The sequence below is a fragment of the Sapajus apella genome, unplaced genomic scaffold (genome assembly GCF_009761245.1).
Source record: "Sapajus apella isolate SASKATOON/1434 unplaced genomic scaffold, GSC_monkey_1.0 scaffold116, whole genome shotgun sequence".
In the NCBI taxonomy this organism is placed as follows: Eukaryota; Metazoa; Chordata; class Mammalia; order Primates; family Cebidae; genus Sapajus; species Sapajus apella.
The window spans coordinates 754,484-777,351 of record NW_022437056.1 but is presented as its reverse complement, the minus strand read 5'-3'; the positions used below and the strand labels follow the sequence as shown (position 1 = coordinate 777,351).

The 22,868-nt window shown below is 46.0% G+C and overlaps 1 protein-coding gene across 11 annotated transcripts in view; it reads right to left on the bottom strand.

The window, feature by feature from the left end:
• The window catches only part of ARHGEF10 (Rho guanine nucleotide exchange factor 10), a 120,104-nt gene that overhangs the window by 24,709 nt on the left and 72,527 nt on the right, over positions 1–22,868 (bottom strand). For all 11 annotated transcript variants that reach the window (XM_032260290.1, XM_032260291.1, XM_032260296.1 and 8 more), the window contains 7 exons: positions 9,600–9,715; positions 9,083–9,210; positions 8,801–8,901; positions 7,327–7,448; positions 6,258–6,344; positions 4,105–4,325; positions 3,304–3,461 (listed from right to left, as the gene is read on the bottom strand). In XM_032260290.1, the coding sequence (XP_032116181.1) occupies positions 3,304–3,461; positions 4,105–4,325; positions 6,258–6,344; positions 7,327–7,448; positions 8,801–8,901; positions 9,083–9,210; positions 9,600–9,715 (933 nt within the window). The remainder of the gene's footprint in view (positions 1–3,303; positions 3,462–4,104; positions 4,326–6,257; positions 6,345–7,326; positions 7,449–8,800; positions 8,902–9,082; positions 9,211–9,599; positions 9,716–22,868) is intronic.

Here is a 22,868-nt window from a genome sequence, read left to right as displayed (position 1 = left end):
ACCCTGGGGGGGGAGGGTGTGGTGAGCCAACCCATCGCCATCCCCCCCCAGGGAAAAAAAGGAAAAAGCCCGTCAAAAAAAAAAAAAAAAAAAAAAAAAAGATCTACTGGTGAGGTCTTTCACACTTTATATCAAGTATGAGTCACTAGCTTGAACACCAATAAAAAGTATTTGAAACAAGATTTACCATAAATTTTTAGTGGCTAATGTAATTATCCTGTAAATAATTAAAAAGAATTCTTCAATTCTCCATCTAACCATTAATTAAGGAATCGACCTTAAAAATGTAACTGAATTATTAATCCATCGATGCCTTCGACTTCCTAATCAAATAAACACACTTCACTCAGTCAGGAGAACACGGCCCTAGTTCTTATCTCTTTGTTCTCGATTTCAAGCACTGAACCTTTGAATACAAAACAAGTGTCTGAAGCTGAGGTGTGCAGTCACTAAAAGGCAACTATCCAAGCTTTGGCTTTTGTGGCATACTTTTAGTTATAATTCAACTTTAATGGAAATGCTTTAATGTTGCAATTAGGCTAAAAAGTGTTGCTGGGTGATTATTAGCCCCCGTGAATGTGAGCCTGCTTTTCATGCATAATAGGTGCACAGGGCCCAGTGTGCATGGGCCTTCCCATGTGGTACTCATAGCCCTTTAAAGCAGTGCAACCTCCAGAACTACGAGGACTCAGTGCAGAGCTACAATTTTCTCTGACATTCACATGCTCTGCAGGGCACGGAGTGGCACAAGAATGCAGGGTTTTAAATCCTAGGTCAGGGCTCTATCCACCACCCGCTGCACTTGAATCCTGGCTGTCCAATGTGACTTGGCAGCGTCCTACGGATAGCACAATTCCTTTAAAACAAGAACTCAAAGATCAATGACAGGATGGCCTACTTCAGATGTTTCGCCTGGTTAAGGTTTAACTTCCAATAACTGACCTTTGTTCTCTAAGCACCTGAGCGGGTCTTTCTGCAGTGTGCAGCGTGCACTTGTCCTTCTTGGGATGACTTCTCCCTGCATACCTGTCTCAGGCCAGAGCCCTCAGCAGGCTGCCCACACCACAGCCAGACCCAGGCACATGCTAATGACGTTCTGAACTAACACTTAAAAATCTGAAAGTCTGTGGCAATTTCCAGATTTTTAAATGTCTTGAAAGTCAGAGCCCTGGTAACAGTGAGGAGCTGGGAAGCAGCCTCCTTGCTCTGCACAGGCCGAGGCCTTCAGCCAGCCACATTCCCCACCACCAAGAATGAAGTGGCAGGCTATGCGCTTCTGCGCAGGCCACCTCGCGGGCTCCTAGACAGTACACCCGCCAGCACTCCGTGGGGAAGATGCGAAGAGACACATTCAGTCCATCTCAGTTACATATCATGTTACAGATGAGGCGAAAACACAGCCCAGCACAGGGCTGCACAGTGGACAGGACAGCAGCGCAGCCAAGTGAGATACTCACAACACGCTCATGAGGAAACCCAGGAAAGAAATGGGGGATGTAAGCATAAATACATTTTACGTAATCGAAATGTAACTTCTATTACATTTAATAACCAGAAAATAGAAAAAAATCCAGATTATATGAAAAAGTCTATCAACACACATTCCTCCATGAAGCTTCATGCAAGAGTGAGAGTGCAGAGCGGTAGAAACACGAGCAGCAGCAAGGAAGCAGCTGCGGAGGGGCCTCCCCCTACCCCGGAGCAGGGACGGGACAAGAAAGTCGGCCAAGGAGGCTGGCAGAGGTTATAACAACAGGTAAATGACAAAGCAGGACTGGAATGGGAGAGGCCAGCCCCAAAGACACTCAACTGTCCGTGTATAACTGAAATCATGAGGCCGAGTGAAGAGGAGGGTACAGACCGGAAGCCAGGCTGGGGCACCCACCAGATGAGAGGGGGGCAACCAGGGACCTGCCAAGGAGCCGGGGATCTGCCAGGGATCAGCAGGTCAGAGTCTAGATGGCTGTGGGGCAAGACAAGAGCGGCTCCTGTGCCTACTCCACCTACTGGAGTGAGAAAGAAGACCAGGCCTTCTTGGCCCAAGTGTGCACACAGGCCAGGCTGGAACCACAAAGAAGGAGGGGCCGTCTCTGTGGAGCAGGCTGAGAGAGTCTCCCCAAAGAGGAGATCTCGAAGTCCAAGGGCTCAGCCCAGGCTCAGGGAGGGGCTGGCGCAGATTTCTAAGGAGGGAGGAGCTCCAATGGCAGCAGGGAGCAGGATGCTCAGAGCAGAGACAACCGGGGTGGCTGGAGGGCGAAGTGCCTTGTGGGCAAGGAACAAGGACTGGAATTTTATTCTAAGTACACTGGGGACTCACCAGACAATTGTAAGCAGGGGAGGTAAAGACCTATTTACAGTTTATAAATCTCAATAACAAATGTTTGGAGAATGAATGGGTGGAAATGCAAGAATGAATGCAAAGCTAGGCTGCCATCCCGCAGGAGCTGGGCTATTTGGACCAAGGTGGCGATGATGGGGAGTGAGCTGGGACATGGTCTCGAGGTACAAGAATGAATGATGGATGGTCCAAGGTACAGTCGTGGAGGAGGGAAGAGGACAGGACCGGCCCAGGCTGGCTCCCGGCCACAGGGAGGGTGGCGCAGGACTGCTTTCAGGGAAGGGAAGCCATGTGTGTTCCACTCTGGGAATGGCAGCACTGAGAATGGCTGGGATCCAGGCTGGGGCTCGGCACCCCTGCACTCAGGGCTGAGGGAAGGGCCAGGAGAGCAGCCTCAGCCAGCACCAAGGAAGCTGGACGGAAAGCCCCATGAGCACAGCTTCCACAGGAAGAGCCTGGAAAGCAGGATCCCACAAATATGGCAGTGGCTGAAGAGAGAACAGCAGCCTGACCACCCCCAGTGGCTGCAGGGACCAGGTGGGACGGGCCAGGGGGCAGCTCGTCCATGGCACCCAGCGGAACACAATGGAGTCCTTGGCCCTGCGTTCAAGAGAACATGAGGGACTCAGGGAGCAGCACCAGGGCAAAGAGTGCTAGCCCAGGTCCAAGAGGCCCCGCCCGGCAGACAGGCTGATAGCCGCTCAGCGCAGGACATGCTGAGTGAGCACACTGCATGGCCTGGGCCCCCATCCAAGGGGGAGAAACAGCCAAGCCGAGAGGTGGGAGGAGACAGGGAGAGTGACTTCTGAAACGACATCTGTGTATTCAACAAACACCTTTTGGGGAAGAAGCAACGCACACAGGCCTTGGGCCAGGGTGACGAGCGTGGGGGAGGGAGGCTAAACCAGATGCAGGGGCCAAGTGATCCCCAGGGACCGGCCAGGAGGCCGTGAGACCCGCCTCACCTGGGGCCCTGGTGTAGCTGGCGACCGCCCCGTTGACCAGGCCGGCGTACAGGCTCTGAGACGTGCAAGCCAGGCTCATGACTGTGGACTTCTCAGGAGTGAAAAAGTGCTGCAGTCTCACTTTCTTGGAGCCTTGACTGCTTTTATAAATGGAAATGCTTTAAGAGAAAAATACAAGCTAATAAATATATTTTCTCATTGGGAGAAGAATGAGGGTGTCTATTAACATAAACACAAAACATTTCAATTCTTCCCTCTTACCTGTCCTTCTCCATCCCTAGAAACACTTGCCCGTACTTTTCAAAAATTTGCAACAACCTTGATTTCTTTATTTTTAAAAGGGAAATTCTGGGATATATATATAAAATATTAGTTATTCCTATATATCTTGTAACTTCACATCAGGAAAATCATTTTAACTCTCCTTTAAATGGTGTCAACAATTCAATATGATCATAACATACAATATGGTGGTGGTTTTATCCCAAAATAAATACAAGGCGGGGAATGTGCTTTTAAAAAGCATGAATAAAAATGAGACATTTCAGTGGCAAACAGCAAAACTTTCTCCTTTAAAGAAATACCACTTCTCCTTAAGACTTTCCAAGAATAATTTCCAGGGGCCCAATTCACTAGTTATTTCAAAGTGCAATGACCCTAAAAATTTCCCCTGGTATCTCCTAATTCCTACACGGGCTGCTCCTGAGTCAAAGTCAAGGACTCTTTCCAGGACAGGCTCCCCACCATGCCTTCCACGGGCAGAGCTGGCTGATTCTCTGTAACGTGTTGAGTGCTACCTACCTTCCCTCCTCCGTCCCTACACAGATCGTTGGGACAGAAGCTCTTGTGGCCGAGGTCTCAGGGTCCAGGGGTGCCCTGGGTTCTCTGCGCTTCTCCTCAATGGGAATGTACAGCATGCACAGGATTCGAGATTCGACATTGAAGCACTCGATGACTTTGGGGGTGGAATTTTGAAAGGAGACGATGGCAATCTGACCCATTTGATGGGTACAACTTCCAATCTGAATCAGAGAATTAGGAGAAAAAAAGAAAATGAGCATGTGGAGGCTTCCGTAATACGTGGAATCTGACGCTTACAGACCATGACAAGCTTCGATTTTCATATGAGAATCAACACACTTAGAAAAATCAAAAAATGCTTAAACAATCGCTCAGAGGCCCCTTTTCTTCTCAACACATTTAATTAGGGTTTTCAAAAAATTTTAAAGCAAGAGTATAACTTTAATTTTTACAAAGTTATATTTCTATACTTTAAAAGTCATGTAGTCATCACAATACGAAGGTAAAGGCCTATCCATTCTCAGTTTAAAGTTCTAAGAAGCAGATTATCATCCACTTTAATAACACTAATGTTTAATGACCTTGGCTAAGAAACCTTTCAAATGTGAAAAACATCAATAAGAATATATCCCAAGGTAGATCATTTGAACTCAACATGTGGTATGTTGTGGAATTCTTTTTTTTTTTTTTGAGATGGTCTCACTCTGTTGCCCAGGCTGGAGTGCAGTGGTGCAATCTCAGCTCGCTGCAACCTTGGCCTCCCAGGTTCAAGTCATTCTCCTGCCTGAGCCTCCCAAATTGCTAGGACTACAGGTTCATGTCACCGTGCCCAGCTAATTTTTGTATTTTTAGGGGTTTCACTGTGTTGTCCAGGCTGGTCTTGAATCCGCCCGCCTCAGCCTCCCAAAGTGCTGGGATTACAGGCATGAGCCACCTGACCTTGTGATCTGCTCGCCTCAGCCTCCCAAAGTGCTGGGATTATAGGTGTGAGCCATCGCACCCAGCTGCGAAATTTCTAAAGCAGCATTGCTACAAGTGTGTACACAAACTTCCTGTGTGTTTGAATCTCAACAATGAGAACACATAGCATAGTTTCCCAATTTAAACTTAAATTTATTTTTTTTTAAGTGGGAAAGGGTCTGATCCCTGTGAACAGAAAGCACTAGCTAATTTAGGGTGGTGTTTTCACTGATTCTTTTTCTTTTCCACTAACTTTGAGAATGTTGTTAAACTCTCCTTATCTTTCCTGTATTTATTCCATGCTACACACAGACATCCTACTTTCATGCAATCACGGAAGAATGCCAATCTCCCAAGCCCCTGCACTGCCTACAGGGCTAGGGCTGTGACCAGGCGAGAGGATAAGGCTTCAGCAATGACAGGTCTGCCTGCCTAGATGGAAAACAGGTCTCTTAAAAGTGGAAACCACCAAGGGAATTAAGGCTACTCCTCCATTCATAGGTTGGTACGAACGAAACACCAGCTAATTGCGTTGTTCCATTTCTGACACTCAACTAGGAACACCAACCAAGCAGGATCCGTGGCTGTGAGAAGTGAGAGGCATGACTTGTGGCACAGGATGCCTGGGAGGAAAGGATGAGGGTTTGGAAAAGCACAGTGGACCGCTGGAGAGCAACTCTGAGGCTGCAGGGCGGGAACACAGGAAACCAGAGAGGGGAGAGCCTTGGACCACACAGCTCGACTCTAGTTTGCAGGAATCAGGAACGTCTACCGCAATAGCACCGTAATTTCAGATGCAATGTTTCATCTGGAACAAATTAATTTTAATTGCTAAGTTTCCACTGCAAAAAGCCAGTCTTGGAAAAAAAAAAAATCCATGCAGTGTTGTCACCAAAATGGAAAAAAATATAAAAATTATTCTCATATTAGTTTACTGTCTTTGGACTGAACTTTATCTGATAAATGTTCTAGATGAAAAGGAAAAGAAACAAATATTTGCATTCCTAAGAACTCTAAATCTTTTCCAAAAGCGATTGGCTCCCTTTCAAAGAAGTGTTCATGTTTGTGAATACACTCTGGGCTGAGCCACCACCAACTCTCCACTGAGCAATTCACACTACTAAAAATCATCACACTACTACAAATGCTGATTCTCTGTGAACCTGCACTAAAAACAAATAAACACATCTTACCCACAGGAAACCATGTGCCGTGGAAAATGAATCTGGCTGGCTTTCATTGTTTAGGTAAGGTTCAGGATTATAAGCAGCACATTCAATCTAAAATGGAATAAAATTAAACGTTCACATATAAAACAGAGCTAAGAGGCTCTTAGACCATATAATGTCTTAAACGGATGACTTACTTCCAGTGTATAACCACAGAAATTACAGGTTCATTACCTATCAAAGATTAAGATAGGGAGGATAAAAGTTTAAAAGTATAAGTCTCAGAAGTTAGCTTTTTAGAAGCAAACACCTAAGTAGATTCAACCTTTAGTATCTTACTCTTCAGATCCCAACAGCATGCACAAACCCGGGGGCGCATCAGATGGGAGAGCCAACCCCGGAGGCATCCAGCAAAGCCTATGAGAACGCAGCAGCGGGAAAGCCCGTGCCTCTTCCCTTCCCTGGCCCACCTGGGTCTCTCCCAGGGGAGTCCTGTGCACTCTCTGAGACTCCCAATGGGAGGGGTTGGGGGAGCCGCTAGGAAACCCCGGCCAGAGACCAGGGTGAGGAATAGTATCTTTATTTCTTAAAGAATAAGATATCGCCAAAGTCACTGAAGGCCCTGGCCTGTTGTGCCTGAGTCAGCGACACCGGGAACATTAACAAGATGCCACCCTAGAGGTGGAGTCTGCCCAGGCAGAGAGGGGCACAGTGCCTCAAGCAGACATGAGACCTGGAGTTACGATCCACTCTGGAAACAGACTGTTTGCCAAGCAAAGGCAAAACAGAGCTACAAATGTGAAACACGTGTCCCCTGTTTAACTAGCAAGGCCTACGATGCTGTGGCGCTGTTGGAATATCCCAGGGTCCTGGCCCAGGACTGGGCTTCAGAGATAATAGCTGGGTGTTTTTTAGGTTTTAAACAACAGCAATCTTATTTCCAAATAAATTACCTCTCAAGAAGCAGTGACTGTGGTTAACCTAGGAAGACCATGTTCTAACCATGCCCCTTAAGAATCATCTCCCAAGTGGCCCAGTCAGAGCTGGGAAGTACACCCCACCGTGGGCCGGACCCTGCCCTGCCTCCTTTTACCTTGAACTCCTGCTGCTTGGCCACCATCACGGGCATGTGTCCGACAAGGAGAGGATGCTTCTCCTTTTTAATGTGATTCCCATCATCGTCCACACAGAACCAGCCCATATGGTTCTCCTCTTCTGTGATTATATTCAGAAAGAAATGAGCAAGAATGCAGTTAATTCACACGCAACACACCTGCAGCTCCACAGGCCACAGCAGGGGAAGTTTCCAGCATTCTGTTTGTTTAGGACCAGACAACTCCATGATTTACTTCTGGAAAACAGTACGATCTCCTCTTACAGCACACACTGTGTATTTACGGTATGATTTTAGGAGGCAGCATCGCTCCATCTAAATGGCTGGGACATCTTCCTGTTTGTGCCTCCTGTATGCTGGACCCAAAGGCTGCGAAACTTTGCTGCGGAAACCGCATAGGTCTACTTCCCTTTATCTTTCTCCATTTTTTTCCAGAGCAAAAGAGATGTTTAGATTCAAACACCAGAGATGTACTGAGAAACTCTAAAATATGGTATAATACTATGAGATTAAAAAGAGTACAAGGAAATGGAGAAATATTTTACTACTAAAACAAACTGTCAACCTGGGCATTAAAGAACAGGTATTGGATCTAAAGATGGAAGGGGACTTATCTGCATGTTCAGCTCATTCTCTTTAGAGTGGCTGCTTCCTTGTTTGCTGAGTCACTCTGAACCTGACCTGACAAACCACTAAATTATTTAGCAAGAGAGAGAGGGGCTGTGTTTCTGCTTCCTCGTCAAGTGCGCACAAAGTCAGGAAGGCTTTCCCTTCCAGACAAGGCCCATCCACTGATCAGAGCTCCCTGGGGCAATGGCATTATCCATGCTCTGCATTTCCCTTCTCTATTTTGTACTCAGTTAACATTTCAGATTATCTACAGCAGAAAGAGAATTTTACACACACACGACATCCCAGTATGTTCCGAGTAACAAGTCTGCGGCCTGTGAATAAGTACATTACACAGCGAGCAAAAAATAATCAAGGCTAAAGAGACATCGGAACAAGGAAATCACAAAGTCACATCTACAGTAAAACCATAGGGTTTATCTTTGGTGCTGGGAGGGTCTTTAGTGACCTCTCAGCCCAGCCCTGTGTTTTGCTTCTCAGTGAGGAGTGAGCAGAAGGGCCAAGAGGAACAATGACCTCCCGGCATTTGGAGGCCGCTGCCCGCCGCCTGCCTCAGGCATCTGGTTCACGGCCAGGCTCCATGGACTTCCTCTGTGTTCAGCTGCTGCAACTGGTACAAGAAACACCATGGCCTTGTTCCTGCAACCCCTCCATTTTAATATGAACGTCTTAAAAATTGTTCGTGCTAGGGTTAATTTTCCTCTTTCGGGTCAATGGATGGATCCACTGCTGAGTTTCCTTCTCAACCCTGACCTCACCCTTGCAGGCAGGAATTCATCACCATGCAGCATGCCTCATTCAGCCTCGGTCAGCCAGGCCTTACCCAGGGCAAGCTTGGCCATCTGTAAGCTGTTGACCCAGGACTCTTTGATGGCAGGGGTAAACGTATTGAACACAGCTGTAAAGAAGGTCGGTCGCCCAGATCTGCCAGAAACAACAGACACACATTCATTTTATAAAATGTGCTCCATCCTGTCAGGTTAAATCACATATTTTGCCTGTCTTATGTAATCAGCAAGCCAAAAAACATATATGTCATAACAAAGAACCATTTTTTTTCCCCCAGCACTGACCAAGAAGGTTTCGTTTTAAGGCTACTACTAACTTGTCGTGCTTCCCTGGGAGCTGTAACTGAATTCTGCAGCAGTCCGCAGCTCTGATTTCATCTTCTTTCTTCAAAATGAGCCTCTGTAAACCTGATGTCCAATCATGGGCTACTGACTGGTTTAAGTTCTACAAAGGAAATAAATACACACATTTCAAACATGTTTAAAAAGTAGGGCCATCCCAAGTCAGATTTTAAAAAAATTTTAACGTGAGAAATTCAGACCAAATAAAACTATAGGATTATGAAAAAGAAGCCTTTGGGAATCAGACCACATTGTGGGAGGGCTGAGCCACTTTTAAGACAGAACTGATAGTCAAGTCTATTTGCAAAATGAAAAAAAAAGTTACGGTTAAATACTTTCACCTTCTCTAATACAAGAGAAAATGTATGATCAGATTAATTTTTAAGGTCAAAATGAATTCTCACTTGTGGTAGAACTTGGAGACATAATAAAATGCTTACAATGACTTAGAAGTGAAGACAGAATTTGAAATCAAATCACTTCGATTGTTACCTGATAGTTTCCTTTAAGGTTTCCTATCAGCTGAGTGATTTGACCGATTACATTTAAGTCATGTAACAAGTTTTGCAAATCTTGATACAGTTGTCCTGGCCCCATATAAACTTTGTCTACAAAATAAGAAGGAAAAAAAAAGAATACAAATGTAAACCCATGTTTACTTTAATACTTGAGGGAAGAAAACACTAAAATAACAGTTAAATAATTTTTAAGTTGAGGGGTGAATCTAGAACTTTTTAAAAGTGGACATTTTCAAGCATTTAGTGGTTTTTCCTTTTCTAACATTTATTTCGTAATAATTTCAGATGGAAAAGTTGCAAAGAGCTGCCGCCTGAGTGCCCAGGCCTGGCTTCCCCAGAGGCTAACATCTGACGTAAGCATAGCATGACCGTCAAATCCAGGACACCACATGGATACGGCACTCCTAAGTGATCTACGGACCTTCTTCAAACCTCACCGCTTTCACTCCAATGTCATTTTCTAGTCCCAGATGCAGCCCAGGGCCTCGCACTGCATTCTGTGCTCACATCCCTGAAATCTCCTCCAGTCTGGGGGAGTTTCTCAATCTTCCTCTTTCGCGATCCTGACATTTTTGGAGGATGCTGGTGAGTTACAGAGTGTCTCACAATTTGGGTTTGGCTGATGTTTGGTCCCTTTCATAGTTTTTAAACACTTGACATAACAGCTATTAGTCAGAGGCACCTAGAAATGACATTTAATCGAACCACATCTCCAATAACGGGGTCATCCACCATCAAAAAGAGTTCCCCAGTGATCTTTCCTAACTTTTTTTTTAATGGGAATAGAAATGGTTTGTCTTCAATAACTTGGGTTAGGGAAATGACGCGTTTCCTGAGGTGTCAAGTGCCCAAGTGAGAACTGCTCTGTCCCTCACAGGTGCTTTCTGTGTGCTACAGCAGGTGATGTTCAAATACTTCTTCACTAAATCCCACGGCGGGCCCACAGGCACAGAGGACAGATTCCCCCATCCCCCGATTTGACTGATGACAGATGAGAAGGATTTGATCTCAGAATTAGCCTGAGAGTCTATGTTTTAAAGCAAGATGTAATAATACCCTTTTCATTTTCCACTTCTCATAGAAATTGTCTAAGGTCAAACAACCAGGAAGAGAAGGAGCCAAAATTCAAACCCAGGTAGGAGAAATTCATTTAAGTTGAGTAAGGTGTCTTGTGTTCCGGAAGGACAGGCTTCATGGCCGTCGGTCTGTGCAGCTGCATGGACCTGAGCTTATGGGGCCCAGAACTTGGTCTCAGGCTCTGATGTGGACATCCTGAAATTCTTAATAATTTTGGGAAACGATTCTGCATTTTCCTTTTATGCTATGTCCTACAAATTATGTAGCTTGTTCTCTTAGTGTGTATGACATATATAATACATATATGTCAAAACTGAAAGAACCTATATAAATCCAAAAAAAGTATTTCAGATACAAGTATCTAAAAATGTTTACTATATAACTGAAGAGTAGCCTAACCCTTTATAATTTTGCAGGCACTTTATGTTAAAGACATGATTATGTGGTATTTATGCACATGGTAGGCCTGATTTTTATCAACTATCTAGACAAATTCAATTACTAAATACATTTGGGTTTTTTTGTTTGTTTATTTGTCTTTTGAGATGGAGTCTCGCTCTGTCTCCAGGCTCGAGTGCAGTGGCACAATCTTGACTCACTGCAACCTCTGCTTCTCGGGTTCAAGTGATCCTCCTGCCTCCCAAGTAGCTGGGACTACAGGCGTACGCTACCACGCCCAGCTAAATTTTTGTATTTTTAGTAGAGATAGGGTTTCACTATGTTGTCCAGGATGCTGTCGATCTCTTGACCTCATGATCCACCAACTTCAGCCTCCCAAAGTGCTAGGATTACAGGTGAAAGCCACCGCACCTGGCCTACTAACTGCATTTGAAGTATTATTAAATTTCATAAAAAGGGTAGCAAAGTGATCCAGTAGTTACCCATAGCAACTTTATTTATCCTTATAAAATGCTTATAATTTAAAATGTTTCATGACACACATATTTGCTTTCATTCATAAACTTTGATGATAAACTCTAAAATACAACCTTGTAAAACAGGTATAGGCTGGATGTGGTGGCTCATGCCTGTAATACCAGCACTTTGGGAGGCCAAGGTGAGAGGATTGCTAAAGGTCAGGAATTCAAGACCAGCCTGGGCAGCATAGTTTAAAACACAAACAAAAACAAAAAAACGTTAGCCAGGCATTGTAGTGTGCATCTGTAGCCTGTAGTCCCAAATTCTTGGGAGTCTGAGGTAGGAAGCTCACTTGAGCCAAGGAAGCCAAGGCTGCAATGAGCTATAATTGTGCCACTGCACTACAGCCTGGGCATCCAAACAAGACCTTGTGTCAAAATTAATAAATGAGTAAATAAACTTGTAAGTGCTATGTAAACTTTATTACTTAGTTAACTTCTTTTAAAAGTGATCTTAAAATATGATCTCCACAATTACCATCCAACCAAATTGACTCTTCTGTTTTTGGTCTGCAGCTCTATATATTTTCACACATGCATAGATGCATATAAGTATCTCCCCAGTAAGCCTGAGGGAGAACTCCACAGCACACAGAACAGTTCCATTACCCACAGAACAGCTCCACCACCCACAGAACAGCTCCATCACCCACAGAACAACTCCATCACCCACAGAACAGTTCCATCACTCTACATAACAGCTCCATCACCCACAAAATAGCTCTACCATGCTACAGAACAGCTCTATCACCCATAAAACAGCTCATCACTCACAGAACAACTCCGTCATCTACAGAACAGGTCCATCACCCACAAAACAGCTCCATCACCCTACACAACTGCTCCGCCACCCAGAGACCAGCTCCTTACTTACAGGGTACATGGGATAGGTCACAAGGATTCACAGGTGCACAGATTTCAGTTCTATGGGAGGAATAGGTTCCAAGAGGCCTAGTGTAGTCAATAAAGTATTGTGTACTTGAAAATCACTAAGAGTAGTCTTTAAAGTTCTCACCATGAACAAATGGTAAATGTGTGACATAAGCCAAGTTAGCTTGATTTAGCCATTCCACAATGTATACATATTTCAAAACATGTTTTAAACCATAAATGTATATGACTATTTGTCAATTAAAAACATAAACATTTTTAAAATAAATACACAAACACACACACTGCCACTGATGTGAACCTATCAGGGGAAGGGACAATACTCTTTTCCTAGTGGATTAAAGAACCTTCTGCACTGAGATGAGGAGGAGTTCCTCGACTTTACGGAGCATAGAAATGTGCTGAAGTTTTATGTCGGCTGGATCATCAGATGAGGGCATCTGATGATCATCACCAGTTCATAACAGGGCACCACTGGGGCACAGATGACACCATAGAGCAACCCGAGACTTCTAAATGCAAGGGGACAATGTGTGCTGCCAACGAAGGCGTCTGCGCTCACATCCCAAGAATAACAAGAAACCACACAGTGCGGCCAGTGCTTTTCAAACGTGATTCTCGGTTTCAGAAAGAAGTGTTTCATGTTGATTTTCAGGTCAAAATTGATTAAAGCAACCCCTGCAGGCCGAGTGCGGTGGCTCACGCCTATAATCCCAGCACTTTGGGAGGCCAAGGCAGGCAGATCACCTGAAGTCAAGAGTTTGAGACCAGCCTAGCCAACATGGTAAAGCTTCATCTCTACTAAGAATACAAAAAAAAAAAAAAATTAGCCGGGCGTGGTGGTGTACACCTTTAGTCCCAGCTATTTGGGGACGCTGAGGCAGGAAAATTGCTTTAACACAGGAGCAGAGGTTGCAGTGAGCCAAGATCATGCCACTGCACTCCAGCCTGGGTGACAGAGGGAGTCTCCAATCTCTAAGAAAGAAAGATAGATAGAAACCCCCGCAAATCAGAATTTTTGTTAGCGTTAACTTCCAGCCCTCTAGTTGCCAGCTTCTGGAGTTTTCAGTTCTGTGAGCACAGTTCTTTTGTCGCTATAGCAACACACAATTGCTGCACTTCTGCAAAAGCGCTTCCCAAGTCTTTCTCACGGACACTTCTCCTGTTTCCATGGAAATCCTTGCAATCTGTTTGAAAATTCAGGGTCTGCCAGTGAAACGGAATTTTGTGTAGAAAACAAGGAAGGGTCTGTGTGGCCAGATCAATAGCAAGCCCCTGGGGGTGTGATTGGTCCCTGAGAGCCTCCATGCTCTGGGCTCAAGGGGCATCCTCACAGCATCTTAAACCTCTCCTCCACGGTGTGAGGCTGTGAGACATCAGAGCCGGAAGGTGTCTCCAGGCACTGGGGAGCAGGTGAGATCAAGTAGGAATCAAGACCCCCCTGCACACCAACAGCCTGACTGTGGGCAGCCCCAGCCCCCAACCAGTACCCTCTGCAGCTGCCCATCAACCTTCATGGGGTCTGAAGACCCCTCCACCTCCTTAACTCCTCAGCCCTGTACAACTCCTATGCGCGTTTCTTTCTGGTATTCTCCCTCTCAGAGCTGCGCATGGGTCTCTGTGGACCACACCCCCTAATGCAGCACATCACCTCTGCCTCCGGACTCCTGCACTCCTGGGGCCCTGCCACCCCCAGTACCTCACCTACCTCCTACAGGGAGTTTCCCATGGTTCTTAACAGGCAAGGCTGGGCTGCCAAAGGAAATGCACTTAACATGGAACCGCCCCTTTCCTCCTGGAACAAAGTTGACCAAAGCCTCATTTCCATTGCAGCTGGAAACAATGTTTACATTTGCCATGTCTACAGAGTGTCAGTGCACTCTGTGGTTGTGACAGTGGTAGAGCTGATCAGAACAAGGTGATAAAGAGAGACGAAGAGTCAGCCAGGCATGGTGGCTCATGCCTGTAATCACAGCACTTTGGGAGGCCAAGGCGGGTGGATCACTTGAGGTCGGGAGTTTGAGACCAGCCTGGTCAACGTGGTGAAACTCCGTCTCTACTAAAAATACAAAAATTAGCTGGGGTGGTGGTGGGCGCCTGTAATTCCAGCTACTCAGGAGGCTGAAGCAGGAGAATCGCTTGAACCCAGGAGGTGAAGGCTGCAGTGAGCCGAGATGGTGCTACTGCATTCCAGCCTGTGCAACAGAGACTCCTTGTCAGAAAAAAAGAGAGAGATAGATAGAGAGAGAGAGAGAGAGAGAGAGAGGGAAAGAGGTGCGGTAAGACCATCCTGCAGGGTAGAAGCCGCGGGAGTCGGGGTACTGCTTTCCCAGCTGCAGCCATAAAACTCCCAACAGGGGGATCTTGTTCTCTCCAGCCTCTTTCGAAGCAGTTCCTTACCTCAATGAGCAAAGAAGGATAAATGACACCCACACCTGAAATGCAGGGGCCAGGCTGGAGCCCCAGGTGTGTGGAAAGACTGTCTAAAAACATGAGCTGAAGAAATTACCCCAAAAAAGGGAGCAAATCTGACAACTGAGAAATTAAAAACTTTAGATTTCTATAAAATTATAGCCATAAATATGTAAAGCCATGTAAAAATAGGCAATTATTTACCATAAAGATTACATATAAATATATTTAAAATGATAATATTCTAAAATACCAATAATAAAATGAGTAATTCCCAGAAAAAGATACAGATGGCTAATAAATATGGAGATGTTAATTCTCACTAGTAATGAAAAGAAAAGTAAATTAAAATAGCCATTAAATCAGGTGAGGTGGCTTCACTTGTAGTCCCAGCGCCTCAGGAGGCTGAGGCAGCAGGATCACTTGAGCCCAGTAGTTGGAGGTTGCAGTAAGCTACAATTGTGCCTATAAATGGCCACTGTTCTCCAGCCTGGGCACCCTATCTCAAAAAAAAAAAAAAAAGTCATTAAAAATTTTTAATTTAAGGCAAATTTACAAAACTGTTTTCTATAAATCAAATCATAAAGGTTTCATTGTGAAATCAAAGTCAGGTATAGCCGATAAGAATATAAACTGGGGAAAACTTCCTGGAAAGCAACTTGCAAAAATGTATCAGGAGTCTAAAAGAGTATAAAAATGTTCTACTCTTTGACCTGAAAATTACACTTCTAAGGAAATTATCAGATTAATGTGTGAGGATGTCTCCATGTCACTGTTCGTAGTGGTCCACTAACTGGAGAAGCTTACAGTATGCAATGAACTCAGGTTCAATCACAAGGAAATGTCCTGTAGTCAGTTTAAATGATTTCTATTGAGAATTTTTAATGACTGAGAAAATGGTCATCCTATAGTATTAAACAAAAATACCCTATATAGGATTACAAAGAGCAACTGTGGTATGTGTACAATAGTGTGAAAAAAAAGGCTGGAGAGAAAAGCTGATGTGTTAATACAGTCTCCAGATACAGGAATTACAGGTAATTCTTACTGTCTTTAAATGTTTTAGTGTTTTCAACAAAGAACAAGAATTAACTCCCAGGAGAAAGAGAGTAATTTTTAAGTAGTGTCATATATAAGCTCCTCGTCTGATAAGAGGCCTAAGTTCAATTTCTCTGTAAGCAAGTTGTTTAATCTTGGTTATGAACCAGTAGTGATCCCAGTATAACTCAGGCAAAATCAATCCTCTGTAGTTCTAGCCATGTTACCGTGGCTCCTCCCAAACCAGGCCTAGGAGACTCGCAGGTGTGAAGCTGAAACCACAGCACTGAACACAGAAGAACAATAAGAACCTTCCCCTGTGACTAAAATCCAGTTTGGCTTTTAGGGTTTTAACAAAGACCAAGCATTTTATGATGTGAAAATTATACTGTCATGAAGATATATGTCATGTCTCAAATTCCAGATCTTTAATCAAGAAGTAAAATCATCCCTTTAGCTTCATGGGGTTTAAAAACCCAGAATAGAACATTAATTTGCTCAATATATAACTCATATGTGTCCATGTGTACTAGGCATGCATGTGTGCACTCGCACAGAAACAGGGCACCGTCCACAGGTCCCCCTGCATGAGCACTCATCCGTGGCTGGCCATCTGCACTTAGGAAAGTGCCAGCCGCACTTTCCTGAGGGAGTCTTCTCCATCGAGACTTACGGGAATGACTGCTGCACAGGCATGGCATTCATCTGGCCCATCCTGGTGGCCGAGGAGCTATGATTGCTGCCCTGAGAGGCTGGCCATCAGTCCCTGGACAGGGCCACAACCCTGAACAGGAGGTTTCTGAAATATCAACTTGACTGACAGTCATAGCTCCAGGGGATGCATTGGCAACTACATTCCCAGGTCAGATATACATGCCATTAGGAATAACTATTTTGGCATCAACAGATCACATAGACTAGTGTGCATGTTATATTTAGAAAATGTAGGCATCCCTCTTTGCAAAGAGCCACTTCCCACCTGCCTCCTGTTGAGCTCCTAAAGACAGAGAGTTTGAAGGGTGTGTTACTGAGTACCCAGAAAATTCACACCAGTGTTTTTCCCTGAGGTAATGAGGGATAAAAACAGACACAGCAATGGAGAAGGTGGCAGCAATCTACATGGTGAACAGAGCCCACAAGTGTGACATCACCACCTCCGTGGGGCTGTGTCAGGGCTGTCCTGAAAGCACGTGTGATGCTAGAAGACCGTTTCCTACTTTCGGCCATGCTGCCTGTTTCTTCCCCGAGACAGAGGCTGGGCCTGGGGATGGAACTGGAACAGCCATTCTAACAGGGACCCAAGTCCCGGACTCAGACCCAAGTCCCACGCTGTCTCAGGGCTTCCTTCTTGGGCTCTCATTTTGTGAAACTATGAAATATTTTTTAAATATAGAAAAGTAGAGAGAACAACTCATGGACACATTATTACCCACTGCCCAGAATTCGTGATGTTAGTATTTTGCTCCATTCACTTCAGATGCCATTTTCATCAAAAAATCCCGAAAAGCCACAGCATATCTACCCATTTTCACTCTGCCTTCCATCGGAAGCAGCCACCATAGGAGTCAGAGCCCGTCTTCCCTGAGGGCTCTTTCTAGTTTTACTGCCTGCCTATGTTCGAAGGCCTTCCTCAGCACACAGATGTTGTCTGTTGGAAGGGAGGCCAGTCATCTGAATGCGCCGCGTGAGCACGCAGGGGCACAGGACACGCAGAGTGGTGGCAGGGGTCAGAGGCCCACAGTAACAAGCAGCTGCATCTGCTCCCCCAGCGAGGGGCCCGTCTGTTGGTGTCGCTTTGCGGGAAAGCCACTGAAGACTGTTTCCAGACTTTCCATGGTATTCAGTGTGGAAAGCTGACCTCCTCGCTACCTTTGGCCAAGTGGTGTGTTTGCCCTCAATACTCATCCAAGGGTTATAGTGACACTTTTGAGTTCTGGGAAAGACCTGCAAATCCACGGAGCATGCAGGAAAAACAGCGCCGATTCCTGGGCTCACCTCCCACACGCACAGGGCGCTGTTTTAAGGGTACAACGTTCAGACAACGCAGAAGCAGCTCTTGCCACAGCAAAGGCGCACAGACGCATTTTGTCCTCATTTGCTTTCATTTGGACTGCTGCATATTTCAAAACACAACAGCTTTGCCATGGTGGACTTCAGCTGCGCCTGTCCTCCGGCCTTCAAGACAAAGTTCACTCTTAAAGGCCTAAGGAGCAAGAACTGCGACTCTTTCCGCCCAGAAGTACCTGACTCTGAGAAGGACCCGTTGGAGCCCAGGCTCTGTCCCTGCCTGCAGATGAGGCCATGCGGTGTGTCGGGCAGGGGTGGAGGAGGGAAACTGGGCTAACCACTACTCCTGGGGTCCCACACCCAGTCACTGTGTCCAGACCCGCCCCTTGGGGCTGTGGCCCTACACGCTGCTCAGACCTCTCCCTGCCTCCATGGAACAGCCACCTGGCCACACATCCCTGGAGAATGCAGCTCCGGGGAGTCTCGCGAGGATCCGTTTCGCGTTTTAGAAATACAGCTCTGCTTCCCTCACTGCCTTCTACTTCAGGAGGATCAGTCAGGTGTATGTTCAGCTGCTCAAGCTTCCCACAGCCAGGCTCACTTCTATTTAAACACCTTACATCACGCCCTCCTTCCTCCTACCTTGGTACTGGTTCTTTGCTAGTAATGTTTTGCTTTCTTTGTTTTTTAAATTGTGTGAACTTTGTGGGGGTGGTCTTATGTTTTCTGGGAGCTCCCTCAATGCTGTGACCTCACCCATGCCCCTTTCCGCATTTGCCTAGAAGTACCCCTCTCAGGCAAGTGCTCTGTGCTCAGGAGGGACCCTGCGCTCTCAGGAGCTGTCCCCCACCTTCCTCACAGTACAAGCTTGCGGGCAGCTCCTCTAGCCACCTGTTCATATGACCCTGTGTCTTGTTACAAACCCCCCTGTACCTACCGCCACATCCAGCCCAGCTGTACAGAAGCACTCCTGGCACGCAGGATACGCTTCCGGAGATAAAGCGCAACGGGCCAGAGCAGGGCAGTCTGAGAGGACCTCCCCTCTTGCTGCAAAGTTCCAAGAGCACACAGAGAGGCAGCGGCCTTCCAGAAGCTGCCGGGTCCCTTCTATGCAAGCCGCCAGTGCAGGCACGGGATGCTGGTTATTGGACCAGGTCGATGCTGGTCCAGTAACAACCAAAGCCAAAGGATCAGAGGCCAATCCTGCTCTGTTACAAGCTGACCTGACAGCGAAGAACAGACGTGCTTTTTACTTTCACTCATTTTTAAGGATTAAATAACTAATTACAAAGTTATGTGACTGATGTTTACAAAAGTAAATGATGAATATTTGCACATCTGAAGGAGTGCTCCCCTTTAAAGTACATTCAACTTGTACTCACATTTCTCTAAACATTTTAAGAACTTCTCCCTGGGAAGAATGGGCGATAAGAGCTCCCCAGTGGCTGTTCTTCTGAAACACCCTTGAGGGCCACAGCCTGGCTGGAGCAACTGACCTTTCCTCTCCTCGTGTGCTGAAGGTTCCCAACAGTGGGGCAATGCCACGCCTCTCCTCCCACCCCCACAACTCCTGCTTAACATGAGAACTCGAAAACTGGGAGTGCTTAGACAGCCCATCTCACAAATCCACCTGCCAGACAGGATGGAGCTCAAAGTGAGTAGGGAGAGCGGACCCGTGCAGTGCACCAGCAAAGTGCACCAGGCCAGAGCAATGGGTATTTCACAATCTTCCTCCTCCCGCCGCCAGCCCCAATGTGGGTAACTGGCAACACCTTTAAAATCACCCGAGACAACTACACTAAATTTTTCAAAATAGCATCAGGGAGTCTGGGAGCTTAAAGCAATCCATGGATCCATAGAGGACCCATGGTTACCAGCTTACAGCCCCTGCGAGAGAGAAAAGTGTCACATCATAACTCCAGGAGTCAAACACCACAGAAGAAACCCGCAATCCAAATGACGCTTTTGCAGGAACGGAGAGCTCTCTGCTGAGTCTAACACCGCACAGCAAATGCACAATCCACATGGTGCTTTTGCAGGGATTCGGAGCTCTCTGCTGAGTCTAACACCACAGAGCAAACCCGCAATCCACACAGTGCTTTTGCAGGGATGCGGAGCTCTCTGCTGAGTCTAACACCACACAGCAAATGCACAATCCACACAGCGCTTTTGCAGGGATGCGGAGCTCTCTGCTGAGTCTAACACCACACAGCAAATGCACAATCCACACAGCGCTTTTGCAGGGATGCGGAGCTCTCTGCTGAGTCTAACACCACACAGCAAATGCACAATCCACACGACGCTTTTGCAGGGATGCGGAGCTCTCTGCTGAGTCTAAACCACACAGCAAATGCACAATCCACACAGCGCTTTTGCAGGGATGCGGAGCTCTCTGCTGAGTCTAACACCGCACAGCAAATGCACAATCCACATGGCGCTTTTGCAGGGATGGCGAGCTCCCTGCTGAGTCTAACCCCACACAGTAAATGCACAATCCACACGGCACTTTTGCAGGGACAGGGAGCTCCGTGCTGCAGCGGCTCACTGGTCTTGGGTGGTTGCCACACCATCCTCTCTGCAAGCAGAGGTTGCTGAGCAGTGCTGCTTATGATAGAAGTTGGTGTGTTACTTCTATCAATACGAAGTAACACAGCAACATTTCCAACACTGAATTTTAGAACAGTCATTCAAACAGCAGAAGTCCTATGACTATCAACTGAGAATGAGAATGTCTGACTTAGCATCTCGGTATAATTTAGAAATGACAAATTCAAGAGAACCAAAAAAAACAGAAACACTGAAAGTGAATTTGAAGCTGTTCTATGAAAACTCTGAGGGCGGCATTACAGGAAGCCCTGGGGAGATGTGGCTCGAGGATGTGCCTGGGTTTTGTCCACATAAACAGTAAGGAGTGAGCTGAGATGAGCACAGCGAAGTGACATCATTCACTGGCTGCAGCGTGGCACTCATGAAATCAACATTATGGATCTGATACCACATGGACCCACTCACTGTCAACACTAACAAGAGACTGTCCGTCCATCCCAGTGAATCCAGATGTGTCGGTATAAAACCCCTGCCAGTCCCTGAACGAAGCACTGTGCTCACTATGCCTTCTCTGTAAATGCAGGACAGCACCATGCTCTTACCTGATGCCAGAAAAATCCCCAGATAATTCTGACTTGAGTTCCATCTTCAGACACACACAGAATTAGCATATTTTCAATAATTTGTTTTCAAAGTTTTGATCCACACAGCTAATGGTGCTCACACTAAGCCAGGAACCCAAGGGAACACCTGGTCCCGTGGCCTTGCCTGCAGTCTAGTGCTGAGGACCACAAAATCGGTGTCATCCCTGGCTCTCTGCACATCAGGTTGTCCCACTGGCCCCCGAAAGTAGCAGGCACTGTATGCCTGAAATGGGTAACTCTTATTGCATGTGAATACTGTAATTTAAGAATTCAAAAGCCTAAGAAGGCAACATGTCCAAAGCAGAGCTGTTCAATTCTTTCTACTTGACACACCTGCCTGAGGCCTACTTGCTATCTCAGGAGGAAGGCGCTTCACCCTGCATGCCCGGCGCTCCAGGCAGGCCTTGGGCTGTACCACTCAGAGGGTACTCTGCTGCCCCAGCTGGTGACTGGTCCACATGGCTAATGTCTGCCTTTAAAAAATACAGGTGACAAGACACCACATCTAGCGAAACCCTGTACTGAGGTTTTAGGAAGGAGTGCTTGTCTGCAGGGATAATGGCAGCCAACAGGAGCAGGTGTTGTAGGCATCAGTGCAATCACACGAGCAAAGCGCCTGGCACGCAAGATGCACATAACTCATGATGTTTCTTTCTCATTACAGGGGGAGAGGCGTGGAGGCAGAAAACCCATGGCCATGATGGTTTACAACTTCTGTGAGCCTCAGTTTCCTTATTTGCCAGAAGGGAGCAACTTCAGGGCTGTTGAAAATCTTAAATAGGAATCGTGCCATTATTTTATGACAAGTGTTGGCTTATTTATTCATTTATTTTGAGATAGGGTCTGTGTATCACCCAGGCTGGAGTGCAGTGCAGTGGTGCAATCGCAGCTCACTGCAGCCTGACCTTACGTGATTCTCCTCCCTCAGCCTCCTGAGTAGTTGGGAATACAGGCATGCAACACCTGGCTAATTTTTTAACGACTTTTTGTAGAGATGGGGTCTTGTTATACTGCCCAGGCTGGTCTTGAGCTCTTGCGTCAAGTGATCCTCCCGCTGTAACCTCCCAAAATGCTGGGATTACAAGCATGAGCCGCTGTGCCCAGCCAACTAATTCATTTCAGATAAAGTCCCTCACATATTCACTAAGTTACCAGTGTCTTAATTTCTGAAAATGAAGCCATCATAATAGCAGATCACACTGAAGGCACTGCACTCCAATAGCAGATGAAGACTGGTTATGGGCTGAGGCATGGGTTCCACCAGAAAATGCAGCAGAACAAAACACTACCGACGGCAAAACAAGTTCATCACTTAAACTCTCTGTTTAAGGCAGTGGGCAAAAAGCTGTCCCATGAAGAACTGGTTTCCATGAGATTAACTAGTGAATGCTTTTCCATAGGGACACGACAAAAACATCAATGCAAGTCTGCAAAACACAATCATGTATGCTTTCAAAAGTCCCCTTAATTGAAGATAAGACACCAAAGTTCTCCTTGAATTTGGAATAAAGAAAGAGATTCGCTCTCCAATGCGGCGTATCTCTTTTTAATAGACAACGAGAACTCGTCCATACCCAGTGTTTCTTCTCTTGCTGTGGCTGAATGAAAAGCTTATATTACATCTAAAACGAAAGCTTATCTGAAAGTTCCAAGGCATGGTGTTTCTTAAATTGTTCTACAATTTAGGGGTAGAGGCCAAAAATAAAACTT